The 25,632-nt window shown below is 44.7% G+C and overlaps 1 protein-coding gene and 1 non-coding gene across 9 annotated transcripts in view; one reads left to right on the top strand and one right to left on the bottom strand.

Moving 5' to 3' along the window:
• Positions 1-25,632, bottom strand: part of WDR33 (WD repeat domain 33) — a 99,774-nt gene that overhangs the window by 60,028 nt on the left and 14,114 nt on the right. For all 8 annotated transcript variants that reach the window (XM_050965292.1, XM_050965291.1, XM_050965288.1 and 5 more), the window contains 6 exons: positions 10,090-10,314; positions 6,320-6,388; positions 5,738-5,842; positions 4,875-4,970; positions 3,947-4,098; positions 2,023-2,120 (listed from right to left, as the gene is read on the bottom strand). In XM_050965292.1, the coding sequence (XP_050821249.1) occupies positions 2,023-2,120; positions 3,947-4,098; positions 4,875-4,970; positions 5,738-5,842; positions 6,320-6,388; positions 10,090-10,293 (724 nt within the window). In that variant the 5' untranslated portion in view covers positions 10,294-10,314. The remainder of the gene's footprint in view (positions 1-2,022; positions 2,121-3,946; positions 4,099-4,874; positions 4,971-5,737; positions 5,843-6,319; positions 6,389-10,089; positions 10,315-25,632) is intronic.
• Positions 4,309-4,381, top strand: TRNAK-CUU (transfer RNA lysine (anticodon CUU)). Its single transcript has one exon. It is a non-coding gene; the product is annotated as a tRNA-Lys (tRNA).

Here is a 25,632-nt window from a genome sequence, read left to right on the forward strand (position 1 = left end):
AGGGATGTGTATGCTTTAAAATCTGTACTTGATTGAAAATTTTCCAGGCAATCATCCTAAATAACACTTTAAAACTTCAATATCAGAAGATAAAGGAAGGTTTGGAGCAAGAAAGCCCATATTACATCTCTCTCTACTGAGGACATGTAACAGGCTCTCATACAGTTTCTTTAATCCGCTATACAGCACAGGGCACTAGAAAAATCCAGCTTGCACTCCTGAATTAAGAGATCACATTTTCCACCACTTTTAGAAAGGTTTTCTGTTCCGCAAGCAAAAGTAAAGGTTCTCTCAAGAATCCATGTGCTCTGTTATGTCAGGTAGTAAAGATCTGGCAATACTGCTGATTCACATAAAGTCAGTAAAAAAGGAGTGTATTGTACATACACTATACAGACAGTGACGGTACAAGCCCTATTCTCTTTATACAACTGTTTTGCTACATATAAATATGACGGATTTCACTTTGACAATTTTACAGTGCATTTAAAAATGAAACTATCTAGAATGTACACACAATCCCAATCTTGGAGTAAATGAAACAGAAGGAAATACAGTACAAGTATCATTATATACTGGCCTGAAATTCTTAAATCATTTGTTCCCTTGGCCTACAAGACCTCTATGCAGAAGAACATAGACCACAGATGATAGGGAAAAGTAGTGAAATTAATGCAAGACCTACACACTGGACTGAACTCTGCACAGATGCAATTGCTCCTCCCTTATACAATCCAATTGAATAGTTGATGTGATTGCATGGAATAGACATCAGTACAGAATTTGATCTTTTGTACAGCAGACAGCACAATGGTCGCCACCCTGATTGGTGCCTCTAGAGATAACTATAATACCAACAATATAGCCTAGCAATCTGTTTGTCAACTCCTGAAAGGAACAGAAACTCCTGCAGTGATGTTTCTGATGGAAAAATCATGAAAGCAAGACTACATTAAAATACTAGGCTTCAACAGTAGTGAGGGTCAAAGGGATAATATAACAGTAAAAATCAGAATAGAGTCCAAGAGAAGCAGAGAATATTCTCTGGTAAAATGATGCAAGTCCAAGTGTGATATATAAGTCTTTTAAAACCTCTGCATTGGCAAATGTCAAATGAGTTCAGACAGCTAGGCCAAGAGTTCCAGTGTTTTGTTAAAGTCATCTTCCTTGCAGACAGTCTGCATGCCAACATCTCATTCATATCTCGTGACATGACAGCAGTGTTAATACAGCCCTTAATGATATTTCATCCTGTTACGTATACTATATCACACTGGTCCAATATATGAATATTAGCAGATGAACTTGGAAAATTAAGTGGCATCTTCAGAAAGAAAGGAATAGTTTATATAGGCTATTGCTACGAAACAAGGTTGCAGAAAAAGACATAGAAAGCTCCTAAACTGTATCTACTGGACAGGATTCAGAAGTGTCCTCTCACAGATGCTACTACTGAACTGAGAAGCCAAGACATTTAACATGTGCAGTGTGTGGTGTGATCAAAACTTAGTGTTTTTTGTTCATCTAGTTATGTTCCACACAGATAAAGAGTAACTGACTTGCCTTAGAATAAATTAGAGTCAAGTGAGTGTTTTCAAAGTTACTTCCCTGAAAAACAGCACATTCTGCATGATAATGTGTATACTCTGGAGCAAATGTCACAGTTACTAATTACTGATGAAAGATTAGGACTATATTTGCCTTCCTAACAGCTGCTTCTGCCAACACCAGGATTAGGAAAGCATCTTTATACCAAACTCCAAAATCTAAAAAGAGAGTTTAAACAGGTGATAAACATGGGTAATGTAAATCTGAAAAGCTGTCTGGACACTGGGAGATATGAGAAACAGTGGCCAACTGAAGTATCCATTTTCCTAGTGGTATTATCTGTTTGGAGGATTTAAGGTAGGGATGTCATAGGAAAAATGGAGACAAGCTGATATTTCTGTATTGTGAACACTTAATTACAAAAAGGTTTTCCCCCTCTTGAAATATCCCAATCAGTACTATTTGCACACATACCTCGAAGAATTCTCTCCTCATGGCAACGTAGAAAGTCCCAGATTCTAACAGTGCCGTCGTCAGAGCATGTAGCAAATTTATTATCCGTGGGTGAGAAACTGTTACATGAAGACACACAGCAGGGGAAAGAAGTCAGCATTTAACAGGATATCTATGCTTCGCAGACAGGGCAAAATTAGATTGTAAGGTGTTAGACATTGAAAGAAGCATTTGAATATAAGGGCCACTAATTAAACATACGTAGTGTCTGCCATTTGACACATTTCCATCAGAAGACTTTGAATTTAGTTTAGGATTTAATTCTGCATTTTGATCCCCAGTCAAGTGGGAAAATCCAGAATTTATATTTAGCACTATCCTACCTATGACTGTATACAGCAGCACCTTCTCTGTGAGACCAGCAGCAACACGAAACTGACTTAATAGCAACTGCAGCCCTAGATTTTCACACTGTTGATTGTGGTAAAGCGACACTGTGCAGAAGCATGGGGGAGAGCACTAAGAAAATTTCCTCTTCAGCCACAGGTGCCTTGCAGCAAGACAAGCAAAAATAAGGGAAGGTGGGAAATAGGAAGATGCTACTGCTACTAGCAGTTGGATTGGTTGCTGAAAAATTCTTATATAAAACATGTTCCACACATATGAAAAGGAACAGAGGGAAGATTTTCCCCTCTGTGAAAAGAAGTTAGAATTCTACAACCATGGAAGATGCTTCCAAATTTATCAATATTGCTTGATGAAAGCCACTGGGAAAAGTGTGAGGTTATTTAGCTACATGATTAAGGTCAGACCATCTCCAGCAACTGACAAGCAGCCACTTCCATTCTGGTGCAGCGAATGACCAAGGAAGAGTCTCTGTTCAGTTAATTCAACAGCAATCCCCTTGAAATCCTGGATCTTTATGATCGGGAAGGGGCTTACTGTTGGAGAAATTCAGTGTATGGACATGATACACTAAACCAATAACTGCATCCAATGTGCGCATGTCTTGTAAATCAAACTGTCAAGAAATCCTGAATCTTATCAGAGGGAAAGTGGTGACCTCAATAGAAAGTGCTTCTGTGGCAGTGAACCTCTTACCACCACGGGGCAGCACTAGAATCTGAAAAAACACTGCTTTAGATTTATTTTGGTCTGCAGCTCCTCTTCAGGTTTACTTTAAAAAACATTTCTTCTCTTTACACATCTTACTAAAAGATTCATCCACATTTACTTTAGAAACATCTTTCATATACATCTTACTGAAAATATCACTTAACTCCATTTTTATATAAAATACACATTTGCACAACTGAGGTATCAACACTGAATCAAGAAAATGTCCTACAATCTTCTTTTCAATGGTCTGCTTACAGCTTCAAAGCTTAAGAACCCATTCAATGTTAACATTAGACTTCTGGATGTGGCAATCTGTGTGGGTCTTCAGTATTAGTGGAAACCTTGGCCTCACCAAGCCAAGCAGTTCTTCACTTTATTTAGCCTTTTTTTTATTATTATTATTATTATTATTATTTTGTGAGAACTATGCAGGTGTTTTGTTTCTGAAGGTTTTATATTTTATTCAGTTAGATTATTAAAGACTGAATTCTTTATTTGGAATGAAATTGTCTTACACAGTCCGTATAAAAAGGAATAACTGATACACATCGTCACCATATATAAATGAAAAGAATACCAGTGCAAAATGCGGCAGACAAATACATCTCTAACATATTGCAGAGGCAGATACTGGGACAATACTATTTCAGAAAGTTGCCAGCAAAACGGTGAGAATGTGGAAACAAAAGAAAATATTGTGTTTACTTGGTGCATGAAGTTTCCCAGAATCTGACAGAACCCATGCATCTCTGCACCCAGAATACACTTAGAGAACAGTCTAATTATGGAAATAGGTACTACAGAAAATGGTATATTGTGTATAAACCTGGCCTCTCTAATCGCCTCCTTATGTGCCTGGAACATCTTGACGTTGTTCATGTTGGATTGCCAGTATTTCACATATCCCCCGTGGTCTGCTGTCAGCATCCACATATCATTGTGAGACCATGTCATGGCCCTTACAGGGCTGTCGTGAGCCTGAGGAGTCAAAAATAAAACTTCTAACAAATACATTCAAACGTTACCTAACCCACATGAACACAAAAGTCATTCAGAAGGTGTACATTTAACATTTATGATAAGGGAATGAAAGAAATGGAGAATATTCAGATCTGCAAGCTCCTCAGGGACAGACTATTTTATGTTTCTTGCACAGTGCAGTGCACAATTTACTTGTGAAGAGCTTAAGCCCAGATAGATCAGTTGGTAGAGCATCAGGCTCTTAATCTGAGGGTTGAGGGTTCAAGCCCCTGTGTGGGCACTGGAGGGGAATAGCTCAGTGGCTTGAGCATTGGCCTGCTAAACCCAGGCTTGCAAGTTCAGTCCTTGAGGGGGCCACTTAAGGATCTGGGGCAAAAATCAATACTTGGTCCTGCTAGTGAAGGCAGGGGGCTGGACTCAATAACCTTGCAGGATCCCTTCCACTTCTATGAGATAGGTATATCTCCATATATAAAATACTTGCACTGTGTCCCCAATACTTAAAACATAATAAATCCCCACCATATTCCCTTGAAAACAAGTCAGAAATATTATCTCTATAGTTCAGACAGGGAGGTGCAGCTCAAAACATTAAATAAATTGCCCAAGATCACAACAGGAGTCAGGGACTGCGCAGGATAAGTACTCAGGTGCTCCTAGCTCTCAGGACTGAACGTAGTCCACTAGCCCATGATTAGTGCGTGGAGATGCATGACTACAATATTCTTTACAATCTTAGAGACAGATGCAGACAGCTTGCTGGATGCAGTTACCTGTAATATTGTTTCAAAATTGAAAGTCAATCCATTCCACAAGGTGAACTCTCCACTAGAAGCCCCAGTGACCAAGCGCCTCCCTTCAGGAGTCCACTGCAAGAGAAAAATTGAATTACATTTTGTAAACAGTGCCCAGACACCTTTCCTGTATCCTTCAGCACTGTTAAAATACAAGTGCCTACATGAGATTATAAAGCATTTGGATTTATAAAGTGACTCTGTACTGGAAGGTAGGAAAGAAAGAAAGGAAAAAAAAGAAAAGACGGTTGTCATAGGATATAGGGCTTTTCATCTCTAGGTCACCAGTTCAAATTCAGCCCAAAACACTAGTAACCAGGAGTTATCAGAAGGTGGCTGTCAAGTCACCTATGTGAAATGAGTTTGACGGCTTCAATCCAGTTCTAGTGAACAGGTGTCCTCATCAAACATGCCACTACTACTAGAATCCTGGCACCCTTGCAGGCAAGCTAGTGGATTGCAAGGATTGAACAGGCATAGTGACTGAACTACCCTCTTCCTTCGAGTTGGTTCTCTCAAGATAATGTTGAGACACATTGGTACAAAAAAAAGTTTTGAGAAAATTAGACTGAAGGTGAAATATGTACAAATTCAACAGTAAATAAATTGATTGATTAATTGTCCCAGGGTTCCTAGAATCCTCTGTAGAAAAGATGATGCATGTCAGTCCAGGTTTTGAAATAGCCTTGGGGAGCCCAAGACCTGGAATCCTGCACAATGGTTTTACTTAGAAACATTTCTAGTTTTATTATCTTGCCATTCTAATTTTATTACAAATATTTCGCAGTTAACTAATCACGCCTGGGAACAAATCTTCTAGCCCAGGCCCACATAATACTCACCCTGACAACAAACACTGGGCATTTTACTTTATTGGTAGATGTCCTAACAAATTTTGTTGTTACAGCATTCATAGGATTATTCAGCATTCCTATAGGAGGGACCAGCTGTAAGTAAAGAAAGAAAAGAATTTTAGCAGCAATGTTTCAACCTGCATCTTGGGAAAGAAGCAAGAAAAGCAGAGGCCCAGAAGGCTCATTTCTGGAAAAACAAGCATTTGATAGTAGGAATGAATCAATTAAACATGTTCAGAGTTTGAAATCAGCAGATACTATTTTCACCATCTCAGGAACTCAGACACACCATCATCTCCTCAAATGCAACTAACCTTTCAATACCTGAACTTTAGCAATTTCACTTCACTAGAAGAGGACTGAAAGAGTCCATTAACCTTCAGGCTCTCTTCTTGGGACAAAAAGGTTCCTTTAGTGCAGGGGAACATAGCATGAAGATGCCCTCTAAGTCACCTCTCAAGGTGAAATAGAGAACTTTGGTATACAGAGGCAGAATTCTACTTTTCAGGTAGAAGAGTTTTAGTGACTACAATAAGAGCTTCAGAAGCATATATAAAGATTTGCACTTACATCATTATAATATCCCGCATCAGGCTGAATTGCCCGCATATCTCGCTGGTCTCTCTGCCATACTCTATTCTGGAAAGAAAAATATAGTTATTATTACTGCTGTATTCCAGTATTATTGAACAAAAACTAGGAAGAATTATACAGACTGCATATTTAGAAGCTTCAGTATGCCCTGCATAAGTTTCAGAACAAATCCAGTACAAAATTTGGGGCTTCAGGAAACTAGTAGATTTTACATTATGTAAGATGAAGGAGGAGAGAGGTAGATTATAAGGAAAACAAAGTCAGAAGAATGATTAATTTATAACACAACAGTGTCCAAAAGTGTGACTGGGGCCCACTGATTTCCATTTATTTATTCACAGAAGGTAGATGTTCTACATAAAAATACTAGGAAGGCAGTGATCCTGTGTTTAATGTTCTGCATTACTACAAGAGACACATAAGCCTGGCCTCTTGGTTTTTCGGCCAGAAAGAACTGTATACTCCTGCTCAACCTTTTTAAGAGCTTTGGCTCTGCAGTGACCCCTTGTAGCAGGGTGCTGATGCAAAAGCACCTAATTAGCCCTGCCAGTCAGCTCCAAAAGAGGGAAGCATGTTGGGGCTGATGGACAAGGCCTGATGCTGGCCTGAGGATTGGCAACACCTGCTGGCCTGACAAGCCAAGGGCTATAAAGGCTGGGAGGGAGCCAGAAGGCATGAGACAGCCAGGGAGAAGTCAGTCAGGGAGGGAACTGGAGGCCTCTTAGCTGAAGGCTGACTCTGCCTGTAAAGGAGGTGACTAATCCTGTAAAGCTTCTATAGAGATGGACACTGGTGGTGGAACAACTTTAAGTAAATAAAGACACAGGTGTTGCACAATCTTGAAGCCTCTCTGAGCCTTACTGGGGGCAGCAAGCGGGCCCTAGGAAGAGCGGTGGATCTTGAACCCTGTTACACCCCTCTACCTAATATAAGAGATGTATTGATGACCTCTAAACTAAAGCAAGTTCCATCCAGTAGTACTTGCATAGAAAGAACATTTCTATGGTCGGGGCACCAAGAGCAGTGTAGTCAAAGGGATGGGGTTTGAAAGGCCAGAAGACAAAAAAAATTGCTTCCAATATATAGGATATTCTATACTGCCAATCATAACAGTATTCAATTATTAGACATGGCATGATTCACAGCTTGGCAAATTTAAGAGTAGCACCCTACTTTAATTTGATATTGTGGGTTCAATCACGTTTTGACTGTGAATCAAAGTTTAAGCTAGAATTGTAGATAAATATTTTTGGCATGTAATTTCCTGACTGGGATGATTATGACGTGATAAAAAACATGAAAGCCCATGCTACGCCAGTTAAAATTTCAGATCAGTTAAATATGGAGATAGTTTGAACCTGGAGCCTGGAATCTTAACTTTTGATGGCATGGGATTCAAAACCTGGCTTTAAATGCTGCTAGGTGGGCATAGGAACCTCTTTTTGAAAATATACACACACTTGTTGTACATTTTAAAACATATATCCACATAGCTATATAAGCAAGGGGTGTGAAAAACACATAACCCCTACTGATACAGCTATGCTGACAAAACTCCTGGCACAGATGCAGCTACGCTGACAAATGATGGCTTCTGTCAGCATAGCTAATATTGTTTTGGGAGGTGACTTCCTACATCAGCAGACAAATTCCTTACATTGGTGTATGCTGCATCTACACAAAATGCTTTTGTTAGCATAAGCTCTGTGGTGTAGACAGTGCCACAGTTAACTCTAAGACTATTTTTTAAAATACTTCAATACAAATTTGAACTAAAACATGTGTGCAAAGTTTCAGGTTTAAAAAAGAACAATACAACACAATTTCTCCAGAAGTAAAAAGTGATACTGTACTACCAATGTGATGATTTTCTGTTTACCTCAGAGTCAGTTCTTATTAATTATGTGAGCTACCAAAAGCAGCCCACTGGAACACTGCTATAAATTCATTTGTTCATTCTTGGGATATTTTAAACATAACAACAATTTCAAGATATGCTAAAGTGTAAACAGCCATATCTATTTCCTTTTTGTTGTCAAACTATTACAACTGTGGGTTGGCTACAATGGAATGGACACATACAGTTCATTATAATGCTGTCTTTACAATCTGGCAGTTGAGATTCTGCCAGCATTCCCATTACGTATCTGGGGATTTACAACTGTCTCATAACATATTTCCACAGAATTAATACTTGAACATGGCACACAAGATCTCACCCTGGAAAAAACATTTATAACAAAACTTAAAAGACCAAGGGCTTGTCTACACTGGCAAGTTTCTGCGCAGTAAAGCAGCTTTTTGCGTTCAAACTGCAGATGTGTACACGCTGCCAAGACACTTTGTGCACAAAAACTCCTCAGTTGCAGCGCTGCAAAAAAAACCACCTCGACAAGAGTCTTAAAGCTATTTGCGCAGAGGCTCCAGTGCTCTATTGACAGTGTAAACACTTGCTTTTTGCACTGTAATTGGCCCCTTGAGCTGTCCCATAATGCCTCAAGTGACCGCTCTACTCATTGTTTTGAACTCAGCTGCCCCAAAGACATGTGCCCCTCCCCATTCAAAGCACAGTTTCTGAGAGCCTTTGTGTGCTGTGCTGGCTGATCTGCTCTGGGCCACAAAGCAAACCATTAATGTGGAATGCTCATGCTGTTGAGCACAGAGACAGTATATATCTATCTGTGCAGAGAGCCCGAGGTGGGGGGGAGTGTGATGTCAGGGTTTCCCCCTTCCCCCAGGACTGGTTGCTTCCTGCCACTGTCTGAACGTACAAGACAGCATATGACACACTGTACCCAAAAACACACTGTCTCTCTCCTCCCCACACACACACACACACACACACACACACACTCCTCCCCCCCTCCACACCTGCCCCTTCAGTTGAAAAGCAGCTGGCAGTGTAGTAGGATACCTATGGAACAATGGGATTGGGAAACCTAGATCATATAACACTGTCTGCCCCATGAGGCACTGCAAACCCTTCCCAAAGCACCCTACTGCCACTTGCACAGTGGGATAGCTACTACAATGCACTGCTGTCTTTGCCATTGCAAGGGCTGCTAATGTGGATGCACTCCAGCGTTCTAATAAAAGTGGTATAAGGTGTGGCGCAGAAACTTGCCTGCATAGATATACCCCAAGTAATTTGGAAAGCCAAGTGGGTATTTTTTTCTTGGAAAGATATCTTCCACAGTATTTGGTTCAAAGCAGTCTCAGCCATTAGGACTGCACAAGGTGGTTCACAGACTTGCGGTACGAGTAGCCTATATTACAGTTTTTTTCATTCAAGGAGGCAGCTGAATAGAAAATGACAACTACTTTTCTGTTGCCCAATATAGACACTCAATCTTTTATTTATTTATCAATTCTCCCCACAAAGAAAAAGCCAAAAGTTGACAGAGAATGATCATATGAATCTTAACATAATTAACGTATGATTTAGGTCAGCTTGAATGTCAAAACAAAGTAATAATATGTGCAATTCTTGTCCCAAATCAGAATTCCCAGAAAAGCTTTATATAACAGCAAATCTTCCACTTCAAATATGCATTAAAGGTTTATTGCTCATTCTGAATAAAGTAACATCTATCCACGCTTCACTGAATCTGTACATTTCTGAAAGAACACTGTCAATTATACATAATCCCCAATTACCCAAACTACTCTGTGAATATACCTGAAATTTGAATAGAGTGTCAGAAAACACTATTCAGACTTTGATACAGTAGACTGACTAGACTTACCTCCAAATATTTAATTACAGAGGGATTGTAGTCTATGGTTTTCCGGTTCACAGCTTTTCTCATCCGTTTCCCATCAAAAGTGAGCTGCTGCATTGCCTGCTGCTGTGCAAAATCAGGTCTCTTGTAGAACAGCTGCCGAGGTGCCTGGTGCTGGAACCTCGGCATATGGAAAAACCGGGGTGGGGAGCCAATTTCTGTGGCCATGGCGATCTTGTTTCTAAAACACTAAAAGAGGTAAAATATTAGGGAACTCCTGTAATTAAGATATGTTTCTGCTTAAAGTGTTAAAATAAGTCTATCTGGAAATCATTTTACTTGCTCATGTAAACATGGTGTATGAAAGTGTCTTTTCAGAGAACAGGTTTGCAAATAAGCACTTTCTATTCTTGCTTTGCCTCTCAGCAAGTACCTAACTCAAATCTGTAAATTACAACTTTCAACTTAATTCAGTAAGGTACAGTTTGCATTTAAGGCAGAGAGGAATTTACTGCCAAGACCAGCCACTGCACCAAGCATGTCTATGCAGCAGTTCGAAGCGTGTTTCCCAGTGCAGACAGACCAACATATGCTAGCTCAAGCAGAGCTAGTGCATCTGTCTACCCATGCAGGGAAACATGATTTCAGCTGCTACAGAGAATACACCAAGTTAGCATTCATTGCAGTTTAGAGATAGACAAACCACAGAAAAAAGTATACTCCTAAACAAATCAAGACCAGAATAAATTGCTGAGACCAAGTCTTATATTTGCTTTTGAAGAGCAAATATAAACCAAATTGTTGTACGTTTAGAGTCTTGAAATTGCCTAACTAGAGAAAGTCAGTTTTAACTTTCTGATATTTCTAATCAGTCTTAAAAGAAATACACTTTAAAAAAAAATTAAACAACATTACAGAAGTCCCTTGAGAAAGGAGGATCCAATCCATAGTGAACTATTTTTTTTTTGAAGTCCCATCGAGATATTTAATGTTTAAGATTTGAGAGACAGCAAGGGGAGGGGGGAGAAGAGGACGACACTCAGGGTATGTCTACATCTACAATTTTGCAGCGCTGGTTGTTACAGCTGTATTAGTACAGCTGTATAGGGCCAGCGCTGCAGAGTGGCCACACTTACAGCAACCAGCGCTGCAAGTGCTGTTAGATGTGGCCACACTGCAGCGCTGTTGGGAGTGGTGCATTGTGGGCGGCTATCCCACAGAGCACCTCGTCCCATATCGGCGCTGTGGCTTGTGGGAAGGGGAAGGAAGTGTGATTGTCTTTCCGCTTCCTGTTCCAACGGCCAGCGGTGCTTTGGTACACATGCAGAGCAGTGTGGCAGCATTGTGACTGTACAGCGCTTTTTCTGCGTTTTCTTTTAAAAATGGATCCTCAGCAACTGACGACCTTATTAATGAATGTTGCCAGCACATCGCGCTTGGCAGTGGAGCTATTCCTTCAGCTGCAAAATGTGAGTGATAGTGATAGCGACAGTGAGTCAGACGCTGATATTGAATTGCCTCACTGTGAAGACAGTAAATTGCTAGTGGCAGTAACAGACGTGCTCTGCTCCGTGGACCGGCGCGTTTGGGCTCGGGAGACCAGCACTCAGTGGTGGGATCAAATCGTCCTGCAATCATGGGATGACGAGCAGTGGCTGCAGAACTTTCGTATGAGGAAAGCTACTTTCATGGCACTGTGTGCTGAGCTCGCCCCTACCCTGCGGCGCAGGGACACAAGATTTAGAGCTGCCCTGCCTGTGGAGAAGCGGGTGGCTATTGCAATCTGGAAGCTGGCAACTCCAGACTGCTTCAGATCGGTGGCGAACCAGCTTGGAGTGGGAAAGTCTACCGTTGGAATGGTGCTGATGCAAGTTTGCAGGGCCATTAATCGCACCCTGACAAGAAGAACCGTGACTCTTGGGAACGTGCAGGAAATTGTAGATGGCTTTGCAGAAATGGGGTTCCCTAACTGTGGAGGGGCAGTAGATGGGACGCATATTCCTATTCTGTCACCACCCCACCTGGCATCAGAGTATGTTAATCGCAAGGGGTACTTCTCCGTGGTTCTGCAAGCGCTTGTGGATCACCGTGGGCGTTTCACTGACATTTACTCAGGATGGCCTGGAAAGGTGCACGATGCACGCATATTTCGGAACAGTGCCCTGTTCAGGAGGCTGAGGGCCGGGACTTTTTTCCCAGATCACAAGATCACAGTAGGGGACGTCGAAATGCCCACTGTGATCCTTGGAGACCCCGCTTACCCATTAATGCCATGGCTCATGAAACCATATACAGGGAAGCTTGAGAGGAGCAAGGAACGGTTCAACTACAGGCTGAGCCGGTGCAGAATGACTGTGGAGTGTGCTTTTGACCGTTTGAAAGCTCGCTGGCGCAGTCTTTATGGGAAGCTAGATTTGATGGAAAACAGCATCACCGCTGTTATAGCCGCGTGCTGCGCCCTCCATAATATTTGTGAAGGGAGGGGTGAAAGATTAACCTCGGAGGTCCATTCCTCACTGAGACGCCTGGAGAATGAGTTTGCTCAGCCAGAGAGCAGGGCTAATAGGGAGACCCAGGAAAGGGCTTCAAGGATTAGGGATGTTTTAAGGGAGGAATTTGATGCTGAGAGCCAGCAGTAATGTTTGATGCATTTGATGTGCTTTGCTTTACCTTGCTGTGTATTATTTACCACTTCTAGCAACAATAAAACATAGTGAAAGAAATAGAAAAAAAACACTTTATTCATCATACAGTACAAAACATGCAAGGGGGTATGGGTGGTTCACAGTACATTTACAGGTTTTACTATGTCCTATTTTGCTCAATATTCACTGTCTGCTGCACTTCAGCATTACTATGCTGCAGAATGATGGGGGTGGAGTGAACAGGGTAAGAATTATAGATATCAGGGCTAGTAGGTGATCTTATAGGTGTTGGGGGCATCTGGGCATAATAAGGAACTGGCTGCTGCAGAAAGTTGTTTTGAGAATATACAGGGGGACAAGGAAGAGGGCTTTGGGAGGGCTGTGGGTTATCACGGTACATATTTGTCTGCATGGCTACAAGAGACTCGAAAGACTCAGTTTGGCGAGACAGGAGGCTCATCATCTGCTTTGCTATTTTTTTGGCAGACAATTCCTTTCTCCTGCTTTCTGTTTGCCTGCACAATTCCTTTCTCCTGCTTTCTTTTTGCCTCCAATCATGTACAGTCTTTCTCCACTCCTGTACACTGATTCTCCATTCCTCTGTCTTCCTACTTTCCCTGTTGTAGTGGTTCAGAACGGACTTGATCAATTCCTCTTTTGATTTCCTAGGATTGCGTCTCAAGTTCTGTAACCTACGTGAGGCCGGTGATACAGCTGCATTAGTCAAGGTCCCTAGAAAACAGAGATAGAAACATGTAATACACAGAGACATCATTGTTTATCATCAAATTTTGAAGGACATTTGAGACTTTAGGTAGCATCCTTCTCACATACCTCACATAACACAGAGAGGGCAAGCAAGCTAAGTCATGGCGAGCAATGGGGTGAGTGTTTTTGCAAAAATTGCCCCTTGGTAGTGGGATGCCTGGATGCCTGCTTGGAGGGGTGGTGGGGAACACCAGAGCACGCTGCGGGGAAGGATCCCTGCTTGGAGGGGGGGTGGGGAACACTGGAGCACGCTGCAGGGAAGGATCCCTGCTTGGAGGGGGGGTGGGGAACACGGCAGCAAACAGCGGGGCTGGATGCCTGCTGGGTGGGTGGGGGTCGGGGAACACCGGAGCACGCCGCGGGGAAGGATCCCTGCTTGGAGGATGGCTGGGGAACACGGCAGCAAACCGCGGGGCTGGATACCTGCTGGGCGGGTGGGGGTCGGGGTCGGGGAACACCGGAGCACGCTGCGTGGCTGCCTACATGCTTGGGTGGGGGGGGTGAAAACAGAGCATCGTGGGCTGAGGAACCGCGAATCTGGCGCCCTGCACTCAATTATCCCTAAACTCTCTACAGGGTTTCCTACTGCCAGACATATCACTGCTGCGTGTTACCTGGGAAGAGAGGGAGGGTCTTCTACAGGAATGTGGATACCGCCCTGGCCCCTATGCAGCTTGCCTGTGTGCAGCCATGGTCCCCCCACCCCTCGCTGCACAGTGGATCGGACGAGTTAGCCTGACCGGGACAGGGACCACGGTGGCTCTCCCGATCAATTTGAGAAAGCAAATTGCAAACGCTCTTGCAGCAGCATTTCAAGAGATTACCGAGGCAGATTACAGAGACGTGATACAGCAAATCAATAGGCTATTCCACGTTTAGGCATGCATGCAGGCAGCCATAACCAAAATCCTCCTCTCACAAAACATTGCAAACCTACTTACCACGAGCACGATCCTCAGCTTCCTCCTCACCGTCAGCTTCCAGCTGCTGCGACTGGCTAGCCTCCTCCGGGCTGGAGAAAAGCTCCTGGCTGCCTGTGTCCTGGGACTACGGGCTGTCTCCCTCCACGCCAGTAGCCTCACTGTATTCATCCTCTACACCATCCCCCACTTCTCCCTGCTCTGAACTCTCCATCGTGCTCCTAGGATTCGCGGTGGGGTCACACCCAAGTATGGCATCCAGCTCCTTGTAAAACCTGCAGGTTGTGGGGGCAGCTCCTGAGCGGCGATTTCCCTCACAGGCTTTGCAGTACGCACTCCTCAGCTCCTTAATTTTGACTCTGCATTGCAAGGCATCCCGTTCATGGCCCCTTCTCATCATGGACTGCGATATCTGACCATACGTATCATAATTTCTCCTTCTGGAGCGCAGCTGTGTTTGAACAGCCTCCTCTCCCCACACACTAATGAGGTCCTGCAGCTCTGCATTGGTCCATGCTGGGGCTCGTTTGGTGCATGGAGGCATGGTCGCTGAGTGATTGATTGATTAATTGCATTCCACACCTGGCTGAGCAAACAGTAAAGGGGATTTTTAAATTTCCCGGGGCATTTAAAGGAGGGGTCAGGTGAGCACAGGGCAGTGGAGTTTTCTTGATTACCAGAGAGGCTTCGTTAGGTATGCTGGGATACCTGCTTATTCCACAGAGGTCAAGAAAAACGCTGGTGAGTGTCTACACCTGATGGCCAGCGCTGGATCCTCTACACCCAAGGCTCAACCAGGTGTACGGCCAGCGCTGCAAACAGGGAGTTGCAGCACTGGTAATGCCCTGCAAATGTGTACACCTCCTAAGTTGCAGCGCTGTAACCCCCTCACCAGCGCTGCAACTTTGTGGTGTAGACAAGGCCTCAGATACAGAAATAGGATTATGCCACTATTAAGTCTGCTACTGTGCTAGTAGAAGCATAGCAACTCACTTTTGAAAATACACTACAATGCCAGATCAAATTCTCAGTTCAGAAGGGACATTTTTCAATTGCCAGCCCTAACAAATTACCCTGGGTTCTGAAAAACCAAATCTAGATTATTTTCACACACATGTAGCATGTTTTCTACAAGATCAAATTCCGCTTTCAACTACACAATTTATGCAGATACAACTGCACATCTTAGGGTATAATCGTAAAACAAGATTTTATGCAGATATAACAAACATCAGGATTTGGCCTACAGTATCCTTTATAACCACTGATGATGCCTGTGTATGAAGAACAGCTCATCTTCAATCTGCAAGGCAGACAGATTAACAGTGAAAAGTAAATACAGTTTTTTTAAATCCTCAATTTTAACCATTTGTTTATAAAACAGAAATTGTTTTACAGTATGATTTAAATTAAAGTGTTCTCAAAGTCTGAAGAGAAAGCTGCCACATGGTAAGTTTTGCATTCCACTAACTGAAAAAAAAAAAAAGTCTTAATATTTTACAAACGAACATGAAGTTTGATAAGATTTACGCTTAACGTGTATAGGAAGACATCAAAATGTTGACAGTGAGTTTTTTTAAATTTCTAGTTCTTAACCACTGGGATTCTTGAAACTTAAAACCAAGTCTTTATGAGCTCTCCCTGGCGCACACATTTTCCATTATGGTATGGACATACTAAATTATCATGTTAGGATTGCTTCCAGGTAAAGGATGACTGCTAGCACTGATCTTGCATCTTCAGAGAAAACCAAAAAAGTTTTGGGGAAAGGACTGTCAAGTAGCCAAATACTCAAGAACTTTTTTAAATAAAGTAAACTTGGGACCTATCAACCTTTACTGTGTCCAACAATTTTGAGATACCTCACAGACAAAGTGTTGAAACCTAAAACCTTGCACACACAACTAATTTATAGTTAGACAACAATTCTGTTGAGGATGTACAAGGCTATTTTAAAATATTCATATGGAATAGAATTTAACGCAGTCTTCGCAAGTTTAAGTAGTAAAATACAATTAGATTAAGCAGACATGACTGAATATGTACGGGGACTAAAGGCATTGAATAAGAATGTGCATTTGTAGAATGCTATCAGAGAAAACTGCATTTTGTGTTACAAAACTTCACTGAAAGCAACACACAACTGCAGCAGTGGGTACGCAAGTTCACTTGCAAATGCGTGGGAAATCAAATACAAGCCTCTGTGGTGTAACAAAATAGAGGACTCTTCAAAATCCAGGCATCTTATCTAAGGTATCTAATAGGCAGTCTATCAGATACCACTAACAGCTTGGATACACATGGAAGTCCAAATCCAAAGTAAATGCTCAAAACCCACCTTTAACTATTTTGAGACAAGAGAAAGGAGATGCTAAAACTTCCTCATCCAATCCTCCAAATATTGCCCTAACACAGGAGGGAACAGAATAAAGTGATTTAAGGTAGATCAGCTCACTCATTCAGATTTTACATCTCTTAAACTCGTTAACAAAACAAATTTCAAAGATCAGATTTTTATTAAAATCTCCAAGCACATCAGCACCACACCACAGGTTTAGAAAACTTGTGGCAATTCATGTGCATATTTAAAAACAAGGATGGCCAGCACATCCCTCGGCCCATGCCGCTTCCTGCAGCCCTCATGAGATGAGGAACCCAGAGGGAAAGACTCTGACTCGCTGGGCAAGGAGATTAGGACTAAGTGAGAACGGGACTAGGACAAGAGCCGTGGTGAAAAGAGACGTCTGAGACAGGCTGGAAAGGATGGAGTCAAGCTTAGGGGAAAGGGCAAAAGAGTCTGTGTCTGCAAGAGCACACTCCCTGAGAGCCTGCAATGGAACCCAAGGTGCCCAACCATCATCATCCCTCTGCTATCAGCAAATATCCGTGAAGCCCATTTGCAAAATGTGTCTCTCATCCACACTCTAGCGCTGGCCCAAGGAGGAGGACACTAGCACCACTATCAGTTACTCCACTGGCTCACTGGCAGACTTCTGTGCAGGGGATCTAAAAGTTCCAACAATGCTGTGTTGAGCTGTGTAGGTGTCAGTATGATGCCACATGATGGAATGTGTTTGCTTTTTAAAAAACTAGAAAACTTAATGTAAGGTAAAGAATATTATCAAAAAATAGCATCTGATTACATAGTTAAAGACTGAATAATAATGCACACATACAAACGAATCAAATTAAGGTTGCACTATTTTGGCCAAAACTACTAATCCTAACTAACTAAACCAAACCAAAATGAACCACTCAAACAGACTTAAAAACGGCTTCCTTTTGCAACAAATTGGGTAAATAATTTTTTTAAAATCACACCTTACATTACATTGTTTGAACTTTCTCATGCATTCAAACCCTAACTCTTAAAAAAGAGAAGTCCCTGTTTACGCTTGATCTTACATTTTTTGACATGGCTTCTGCAAAATTTTAAACACACACAGTTACCTACCTCTCGTAACTGTTCTTCCAGATGTGTTGTTAATGTCCATGCCAATTAGGGGTGTGCGAGCTGTGTGCACAGGTGCCAGAAAGATTTTCCCTTAGCAATACCCATTGAGTTAGTTTAGGTGCCCCTTGGAGTCATACCCCCAATGCGCCAAATACAGGGCCCTGCTAACCTGCCACCATTTCAGTTCCTTCTTGCCAGTTTGCTCCAACAGAGGTAGGTGGGTGGGTATTGGAATGGACATGAGCAACACATCTCAAAGACCAACAGTTATGAGAAGTAGGTAACCATTTTTTCTTCGAGTGATTGCTCACGTCAATTCCAATTAGGTGAGCACCAAGCCTAAATTCTGGACGTGGGGGTCGGAGTTCAAATGGCTGGCTGACTGTAGCACCACTCTGCCAAAGGCTGCATCATCTCTAGCCTGCTGAGTAATGGCATAATGCAAGGTAAAAGTGTGGACTGATGACCACGTCACAGCTCTACAGATTTCCTGGGTCAGAACCTGGGCCACAAACGCTGCCAACGATGCCTAGGCCCTTGTAGAGTGTGCTGTAAAGGGAGGGGCAGGTATTTTCGCCAGATCATAGCATGCCCAGATACAGGACATAATTCATGACAAAATTATTTGGAAGGAGACTGGAAGCCCTTTCATTCTGTCTGCTACTGCGACAAAACAGCTGAACAGTGGCAATGTCCATTCGATATAGAAGGATAAATGCCCGGCGAACATACAACGAATGAAGTTTTTGCTCCCTGCTGCTTGTGTGCAGCTTGGGATAGAAAATTGGAAGAAAGATATCCTGGTTAACATGAAACTGTGAGACAACCTTAGGAAGAAAAGCCAGATCCAGTCTAAGCTGAACCTTGTCTTTACAGAACACCATGTAAGGAAGCCCAGATGTTAGAGCCTTGAACTCAGACACCCTCCTGGCCGAAGATATCACTACCAGGAATGCCCCTTAATATGAAAGGTAAAGCAGAGAACATGTTCCAAGCAGTTTGAAGGGTGTCCCTATTAGCCTGGAAAAGGACCAGGTTAAGGTCCCAGGCTGGGATCAGTTGTCATGTGAGAGGGTACAGTCTGTTGAGACCTTTAAAAACTACCTATCATCGGGTTGGCAAAGACCGACCAGCCCTCCACGCCTGGATGGAAGGCGGAAATGGCAGCCAAGTGGACCTTTACTGAAGACACAGAAAGCCCTTGCCGCTTTAGGTGGAGGAGTCGTCCAATATCACGGGTATGGATGAGAGCGTTGGAGACAGGAGATATTGTGAATCTTTTCCATTTGGCTACGTAGGTAGCCCTAGGGGCGGGTTTCCTACTGCCAAGAAGGACTTCCCTGACTGGACCCAAACAACCCAGCTCCAATGGGTGTAGCCATGGAGCTTCCATGCCATGAAGTGAAGTGAGTCACGGTTTGGAGTCAGCCATGATCCTGAGTTATCATGGAAGCAGTGGAAAGGTGACTGGGTTTTCCACAGACATTTGCAGGAGAGATGTGTACCAGTGCTGATGGGGCCAGGCAGGCTGGGGCTATCAATATCACCGAAGCTTCCTCTCTCCGAACTTTGAGTAGCACCTTGTGGACAAGTGGTATGAGTGGAAATGCGTACGGGAGGTGGTCCTTCCATGGAAAAAGGAACATGGCCGCGATGGCACCCAGGCTGTGATTCCAGATGGAGCAGAACTGCAGGCACTTCCTACTGTGTCACAGGATGAACAAATCTAACTGGGGAATTCCCCATGGATGGAAGATGGTGTTCATGACATCCAGGCAGATGGATCACTCCCATACTGTGAAAAGACCTGCTGGGATGGCCTGACAACTCATTCTGAACTCCAGAGAGATAAGAAGCTGCCCTCAGCTCTCCAACGTTGATATGAAGCGAGAACTCCACTTGGGACCCGAGGCCCTGAATTCCCCTATGTGTGCACCCCAGCCCATCACTGATGCATCCATCACCAGCAAAAGGGACAGCTGTGGCCTGGTGAAGGGAACACACACACACACACACACACATTACTTGTGGGTCGAGCTACCACAGGAGGGACTCGAGAACTGGCAGAGGCAGAGTGACAATCTTGTCCAGATTGTCTCAAATAGGTCGATACACCAAGGCTAGCCATGCCCTCAGTCTGGCGTGCTGTATTACATAGATACAAGCAGCCATGTGGCCAAGTAGCTTTACACAACTCCTTGCTGTGGTGGTAGGACACTGCCTGAGACCTCGTATGATGCTGCACAGGGTCTGGAAACGCAACTCTGGGAGGCATGCCCTTGCCTGTGTTGAGTCCAACACCGCCCCTATGAACTCTATCTGCTGAAAGGGGGGAAAGAGTTGACTTCTGTACACTCAATAGAAGGCCCAGGTCTTCAAAAGTGGCTCTTATGAGGCTCACATGAACCTTCACTTGCACTTTGGAGCGGCCCTTGATTAGCCACTCATCGAGGTACAGAAACACCTGCACCTGGCACTTGCGCAAGAATGCAGCCACGACTGCCATGCACTTGGTAAACACTCAAGGAGCCGCTGACAGGTCAAACAGAAGGGCTGTGAATTAATGATGATTGTGGTTCACCGAGAACCTGAGGTACCTTCTGTGGGACGGCATTATTGAAATATGAAAGTATGCGTCCTTCAAGTCGAGGGTGGCACACTAGTCCCCCACAGCCAAAGAAGGGATAACAAAGGCCAAAGAGATCATGTGGAACTTCATAAAGAAGCTGAACTTGTTGAGGTCTTGCAGGTCTAGGATGGGCCTGAGACCACCTTTGGCTTTTGGTATTAGGAAATACTGGGAATAGAACCCCTGGCCCTTCGGCTCCTGAGGGACCTCATCCACCACCCCCACCATTCCTACATGAGAAGTTGCTTCTGAGAAAGGCCCCTGAAGAGGGATGCGGAAGGAGGAATGGGGAGGGATGTGAACTGGAAAGAGTATCCCTTCCCTTTTTTACCGTGGGGAGTACCCAGTGATCTGATGTGATTCGGGCCCACACAGGGTAGAAATGGGATAACTGGCATGAAAAGGTAAGGAAGGATGGAGCCAGAGTCCGGACTCGAGCGTTGCCCCTGGGAACAATCTTCAAAAGTTCTGCTTTTGGCCTGAGGACTGCATCATCTGCCCAGAGCCCTGGGCTGAGGAGGGGGGAGGAGGCCTCTTTCTATTATTTCTGTTATGCCACCTAGAAAACTCCTGCCTGTTCTGCTGGTGGTAGAAACGACGCGCGGGTTGCAGCTTAAAGTGCCTCTGCTGCACAACTGGTTAAAAAATATATATATAAAATAATAAAATAATCATCATCACACTCAGAGTAGCTATCAGTGGTTCACTGTCAAACAGGGAGGAAGGGTACATGCTGTCCAATATTTTCATTGAAGACTTAGATAATAGACTGGAGAGTATGCTCATAAAATTTGCAGATGACACTAAATTGGAAGGAATTACAAGTACTTTGGAGGACAGGATCAGAATTCAAAACAACCTTGACAAATTGAAAAATCTGTCTGAATTCAACAAGATGAAATTCAATAAAGCCAACTGCCAATTACTACACTAAGGATGGAAAAAAATCAAAGGCACAACTACAATATGAGGAACTGGGTAGGCAGTAATACTGCTGAAAAGAATCTGGATCACAAATTGAATGAGTCTCAACAATGTGATACAGTTGTGAAAAAGGTTAATTTTCTGGGATGTATTAACAGGACTATTGTTTGCAAGACACCCAGCACTGGTGAGGCCTCAGCTGGAGTACAGGTATCCAGTTCTGGATGCCAATTTAAGAAAGATGTGGAAAAATTGGAGAGAGTCAAGAGGAAAGCAACAAAAATAATGAAAAGGTTTAGAAAACCTGACCTATGAGGAAAGGTTAAGAGAGACTGGGCATATTTAGTTTTTGAGAAAAAACAAGAGGAGAGGGGAGGGAGGAGAATGACGACCTTATAACAGTCTTCATATAAGTTAAGAAGGGCTCTTATAAAGGGGATTGTGATCAATTATTCTCCATGCTCATGGAAGGAATGACAACAAAGAGTTATCTTTTCCGTCACTGGTGTTCTTTGAGATGTCACTCATGTCCATTCAATGTAGGTGTGTGCGCTCGCCACATGCGCTAGTGCTGGAAGTTTTTCCCTCAGCTGTATCCGTAGAGGACCGACTCCGACGCACCCTGGAGTGGCGTGCACATTCTGCAGTATATAGGGAACTGCCGGTTCCCCCAGTTCCTTCTTGGAGTTTCCGACAACAGTGGGGAAAGAGGGCAGGTTGTGGAATGGACATAAGCAACGCAATTAGAAGAACACCAGTTACAGAAAAGGTAACTGTCTTTTCTTCTAGTCCATTCAACTTAGGTGACTCCCAAGCAGTACCCCTCAGAGGTGGTTAGGAGTTCATGGACATGTAGATTGCAGCACAGCTCTGCTGAACCCAGCGTTGTCCCTGGCCTGCTGAGACAGGGCGTAGTGGGTCATGAACGAGTGCACCAAGGACCATGTCATGGCTTGGGAAGTATGCCAAGAAGACTCCTGAAGACGCCTGCGCTCTGGTCAAGTGGCCTCTGACAATCAGCAGCCAGGGGACTCCCACCAACTCATGGCAGGTCCGAATGCAAGAGGTGACCCAGTTAGAAATCCTCTGCATGGATACTGGGAGGCCCTTCATCCTGTCAGCTGTAGAGATGAGAAGCTGAGTTGACTTACGGAAAGGCTTTGTCTGATCTAGGTAGAAAGCCAGGGCCCTTCTTACGTACAAGGGTAAAGGTGCCTCTCTTCATTAGTCTCATGAGGCTTAGGGCAGAAGACTGGAAAGAAGATGTTGACCTTCCACATGAGCCAGGACACCACCTTCGGAAGGAAGACCAGGTGAGGCCGGAGCTGGACTTTGTCCTTACAGAAGACCGTGTACAACAGTTCTGAGGTCAGGGTTTGCAGTTCGGAGACTCGCCTTGCCGACGTCACCACCACCAGGAAAGCTACCTTCCATGACAGGTGAGACAGAGAGCATGAGGCCAAAGGCTCAAAGGGTGGGCCTGTGAGCCTGAACAGAACCAAGTTGAGATCTCACTGAGGGGCTGGGGATCAGACTTGATGAAAAAGTCTCCAGGCCTCTGAGGAACTTGACCGTCATGTCATGGGACAACATTATCTGCCCTTGGATTGGTGGATGAAAGGTTGAAATGGCAGCCAGACATACCTTGATAGAGGAGTGTGCCAAGCCCTGGTTCCTCAAATGAAGCAGGTAGTTTAAGACTGACTGCGCCAAAGAATGCGAAGGGGAGATGCCCCGTTCAGCAGCCCAGCCGGAGAACCCCGTCCACTTTGCCAGATAGGTGTGCCTAGTTGAGGGCTTTTACTCTCGACGAGGACATTCTGGATCCCTTCCGAACAGGCCCATTCATTTGGGTTCAGCCACACAGCATCGACACCGTGAGGTGGAGGGACGGGAGGTTGATGTGCAAGAGTCGGCCGTGATCCTGTGACGGCAAATCCAGTCAGTTCGGCAGGGGCCAGGGAGAGATCATTGACAAGCTTGACAGCTTTCTGAACCAGCGCTAGTGAAGCTTCACTAGGGCGATCATGATAACCTGCGACTTGTCTCTCTTGATTTTCACTAGGACCTTGCTGATTATCGGAATCAGAGGGAACACACATATCATGCTTTCTGACCACACCAGGAGGAAGGCATTGGAGAGAGAACCCTTGCCCAGACCCCGTCTGAAGCAAAACCTGTGACACCTCCTGTTCTGCCTGGTGGCACATAAATCCACTTGATGAGTTCCCCACCGATGGAAGAACATGCCAGCTACTGCCGAGTGGAGCACCCACTCATGGTGAGAGGAGGGGTCCCTGCTTAGGTGATCTGCTAGCGAGTTCTTGGCACCTGGAAGGTGACACACTTCTAGACGGATTCTGTGATTGATGCAGAAGTCCCAGAGATGGAGTGCCTCTTGGCAGAGGGCCAAGGATCGTGCTCCCCCTTATCTGTTGATATAGAACATCAGGGTTGTGTTGTCCTTCAGGACTCTGACCACTTTGCCTGACAGGTGAGGTAGGAGGACCACAAATGCGCTGCACACTACTCTGAGCTCTTTGACATTTATGTGTAGCGTCAATTCCTCTGGGGACCACATACCTTGGGTCTGGAGGGAGCCGAGGTGCGCCTCCCAGCCTAGGTCCAAGGCATCCAAAAACAACTCAACTGAGTGAGGAGTGCTGATGAAGGGAACTCCTTCCAGGACTTTCCCAGGGTCGGTCCAACATCGCAGTGAGGTAAGGACCATTGTGGGGATGGTGACAACCTTTTGGGATTAAAAGTAGCGGGAATAGAACCCCTTGTTCCTGTACTTTGGAGGAACAATCTCCACCACATCTAGCTGCAGCAACCCCTCTGCCTCCTGCACGAGGAGACTATTGTGAGAAGGGTCCCTGAAGGAGGATGGGCCAGGGGATTGGGAAGGATGGGTAGAAAGTAACCTAACACTACTGTACTGAGGACCCATCGGTTCGATGTTATAGATGCCCACGCAAGGAGGAAAGGAGAAAGGCGGTTGGCAAAAATAAGTGAGGAAGGATTCTGGGAAGAATCCTGTATGTCACCCTTGGGCTTACCCTCAAAACAAGCACTTTCCCGCCTGCTTATTGCGAGTTGAGATCAATCGAGAGGCCTGTGAAGGCTGTTGACTAGGACATCGCTTATAGCCTCTGGATTACTTATAGGGAGGCTCCTGGCAGCGGTGGCTCCCCTGGTCCTGAGGCTGCTGTGGCTTAAACCGCTTGCAGGCAGGGCCAGAAACGTACAGGCCCAGCGTTTAAAGGGTCACACGGGAGTCCTATAGGCCATGGAGCTTATTGCATCAACTGCTGAACCTCTGTAGACAAGTCAGAGAGGAGCAGCCAGGATGCCCAGAGCATGGCGACAGCCAAGGCCACAGTTTGGGCGGCAGTATCCACCGCTTCTGACGCAGCCTGGAGCATCGTCCTGGCCGCAGTCATGCCCTTCTCCATAAAAGCCCAGAACTCCTTCCCTAGAAGCCTCAGGTAGAGAGCCCTTGAACTTGGCCATGGCTTGCCACACATTAAAATCATAGCATCCCAGGAGGGCCTGATGGCTGGCCACCCATAACTGGAGGCTAAAGGACAAATAAACCTGACGCCCAAACAAGTCTAGCCTCTTGGAGCCTTTGTTCTTAGGGGTAGCCCTGGGTTGACCTTGTCACTCCCTGTGGTTAACCGCTTCTACCACTAGGGAATTGGGAGCAAAGTGGGTATACAGGTACTTGTGGCCTTTGGATGGCACAAAGTACTTCGTTCAGCCCTTGGAGATGGGTGGCAGGGAGGAGGGAGTTCGCCACAGGGCACTAGTGATTTTAGAGACCCCATCAGGAAGGGGCAGAGCCACTCTGGCTGGTGCTGTGGAGCAGAGGACATCCAAGAGAGAGTTTAACAGCTCCTCCAGCTCCTCCACCAGAAGACTCAGTTTGGCAGCAACCCTCTTCAGTAGTTCCTGGTGTGCTTTAGTGTCATCTGGAGGAATCGAGGGAGGAGTCCCTGTTATAGCCTCATCTGACAACAACAAGGAAGTTACTGGTGCCGTAGGATCCTCCACAAACATTGATGGCTCAGTGGCTTGTTTCCCTGCTCCCTCTTGGACCTGCAGGGTCCTTGCGCCCAAGGCTTCGTGCACCAGAGGAGGGTGGGAGAGAGGCAGCTGGTCTCTCCAAGGCTCCAGACACTAAGCAGGAGACCTGGGAGGGTTGAGTGAACCCCCACAAGTTCC

Source organism: Gopherus flavomarginatus, chromosome 8 (assembly GCF_025201925.1).
Source record: "Gopherus flavomarginatus isolate rGopFla2 chromosome 8, rGopFla2.mat.asm, whole genome shotgun sequence".
Taxonomy (NCBI): Eukaryota; Metazoa; Chordata; order Testudines; family Testudinidae; genus Gopherus; species Gopherus flavomarginatus.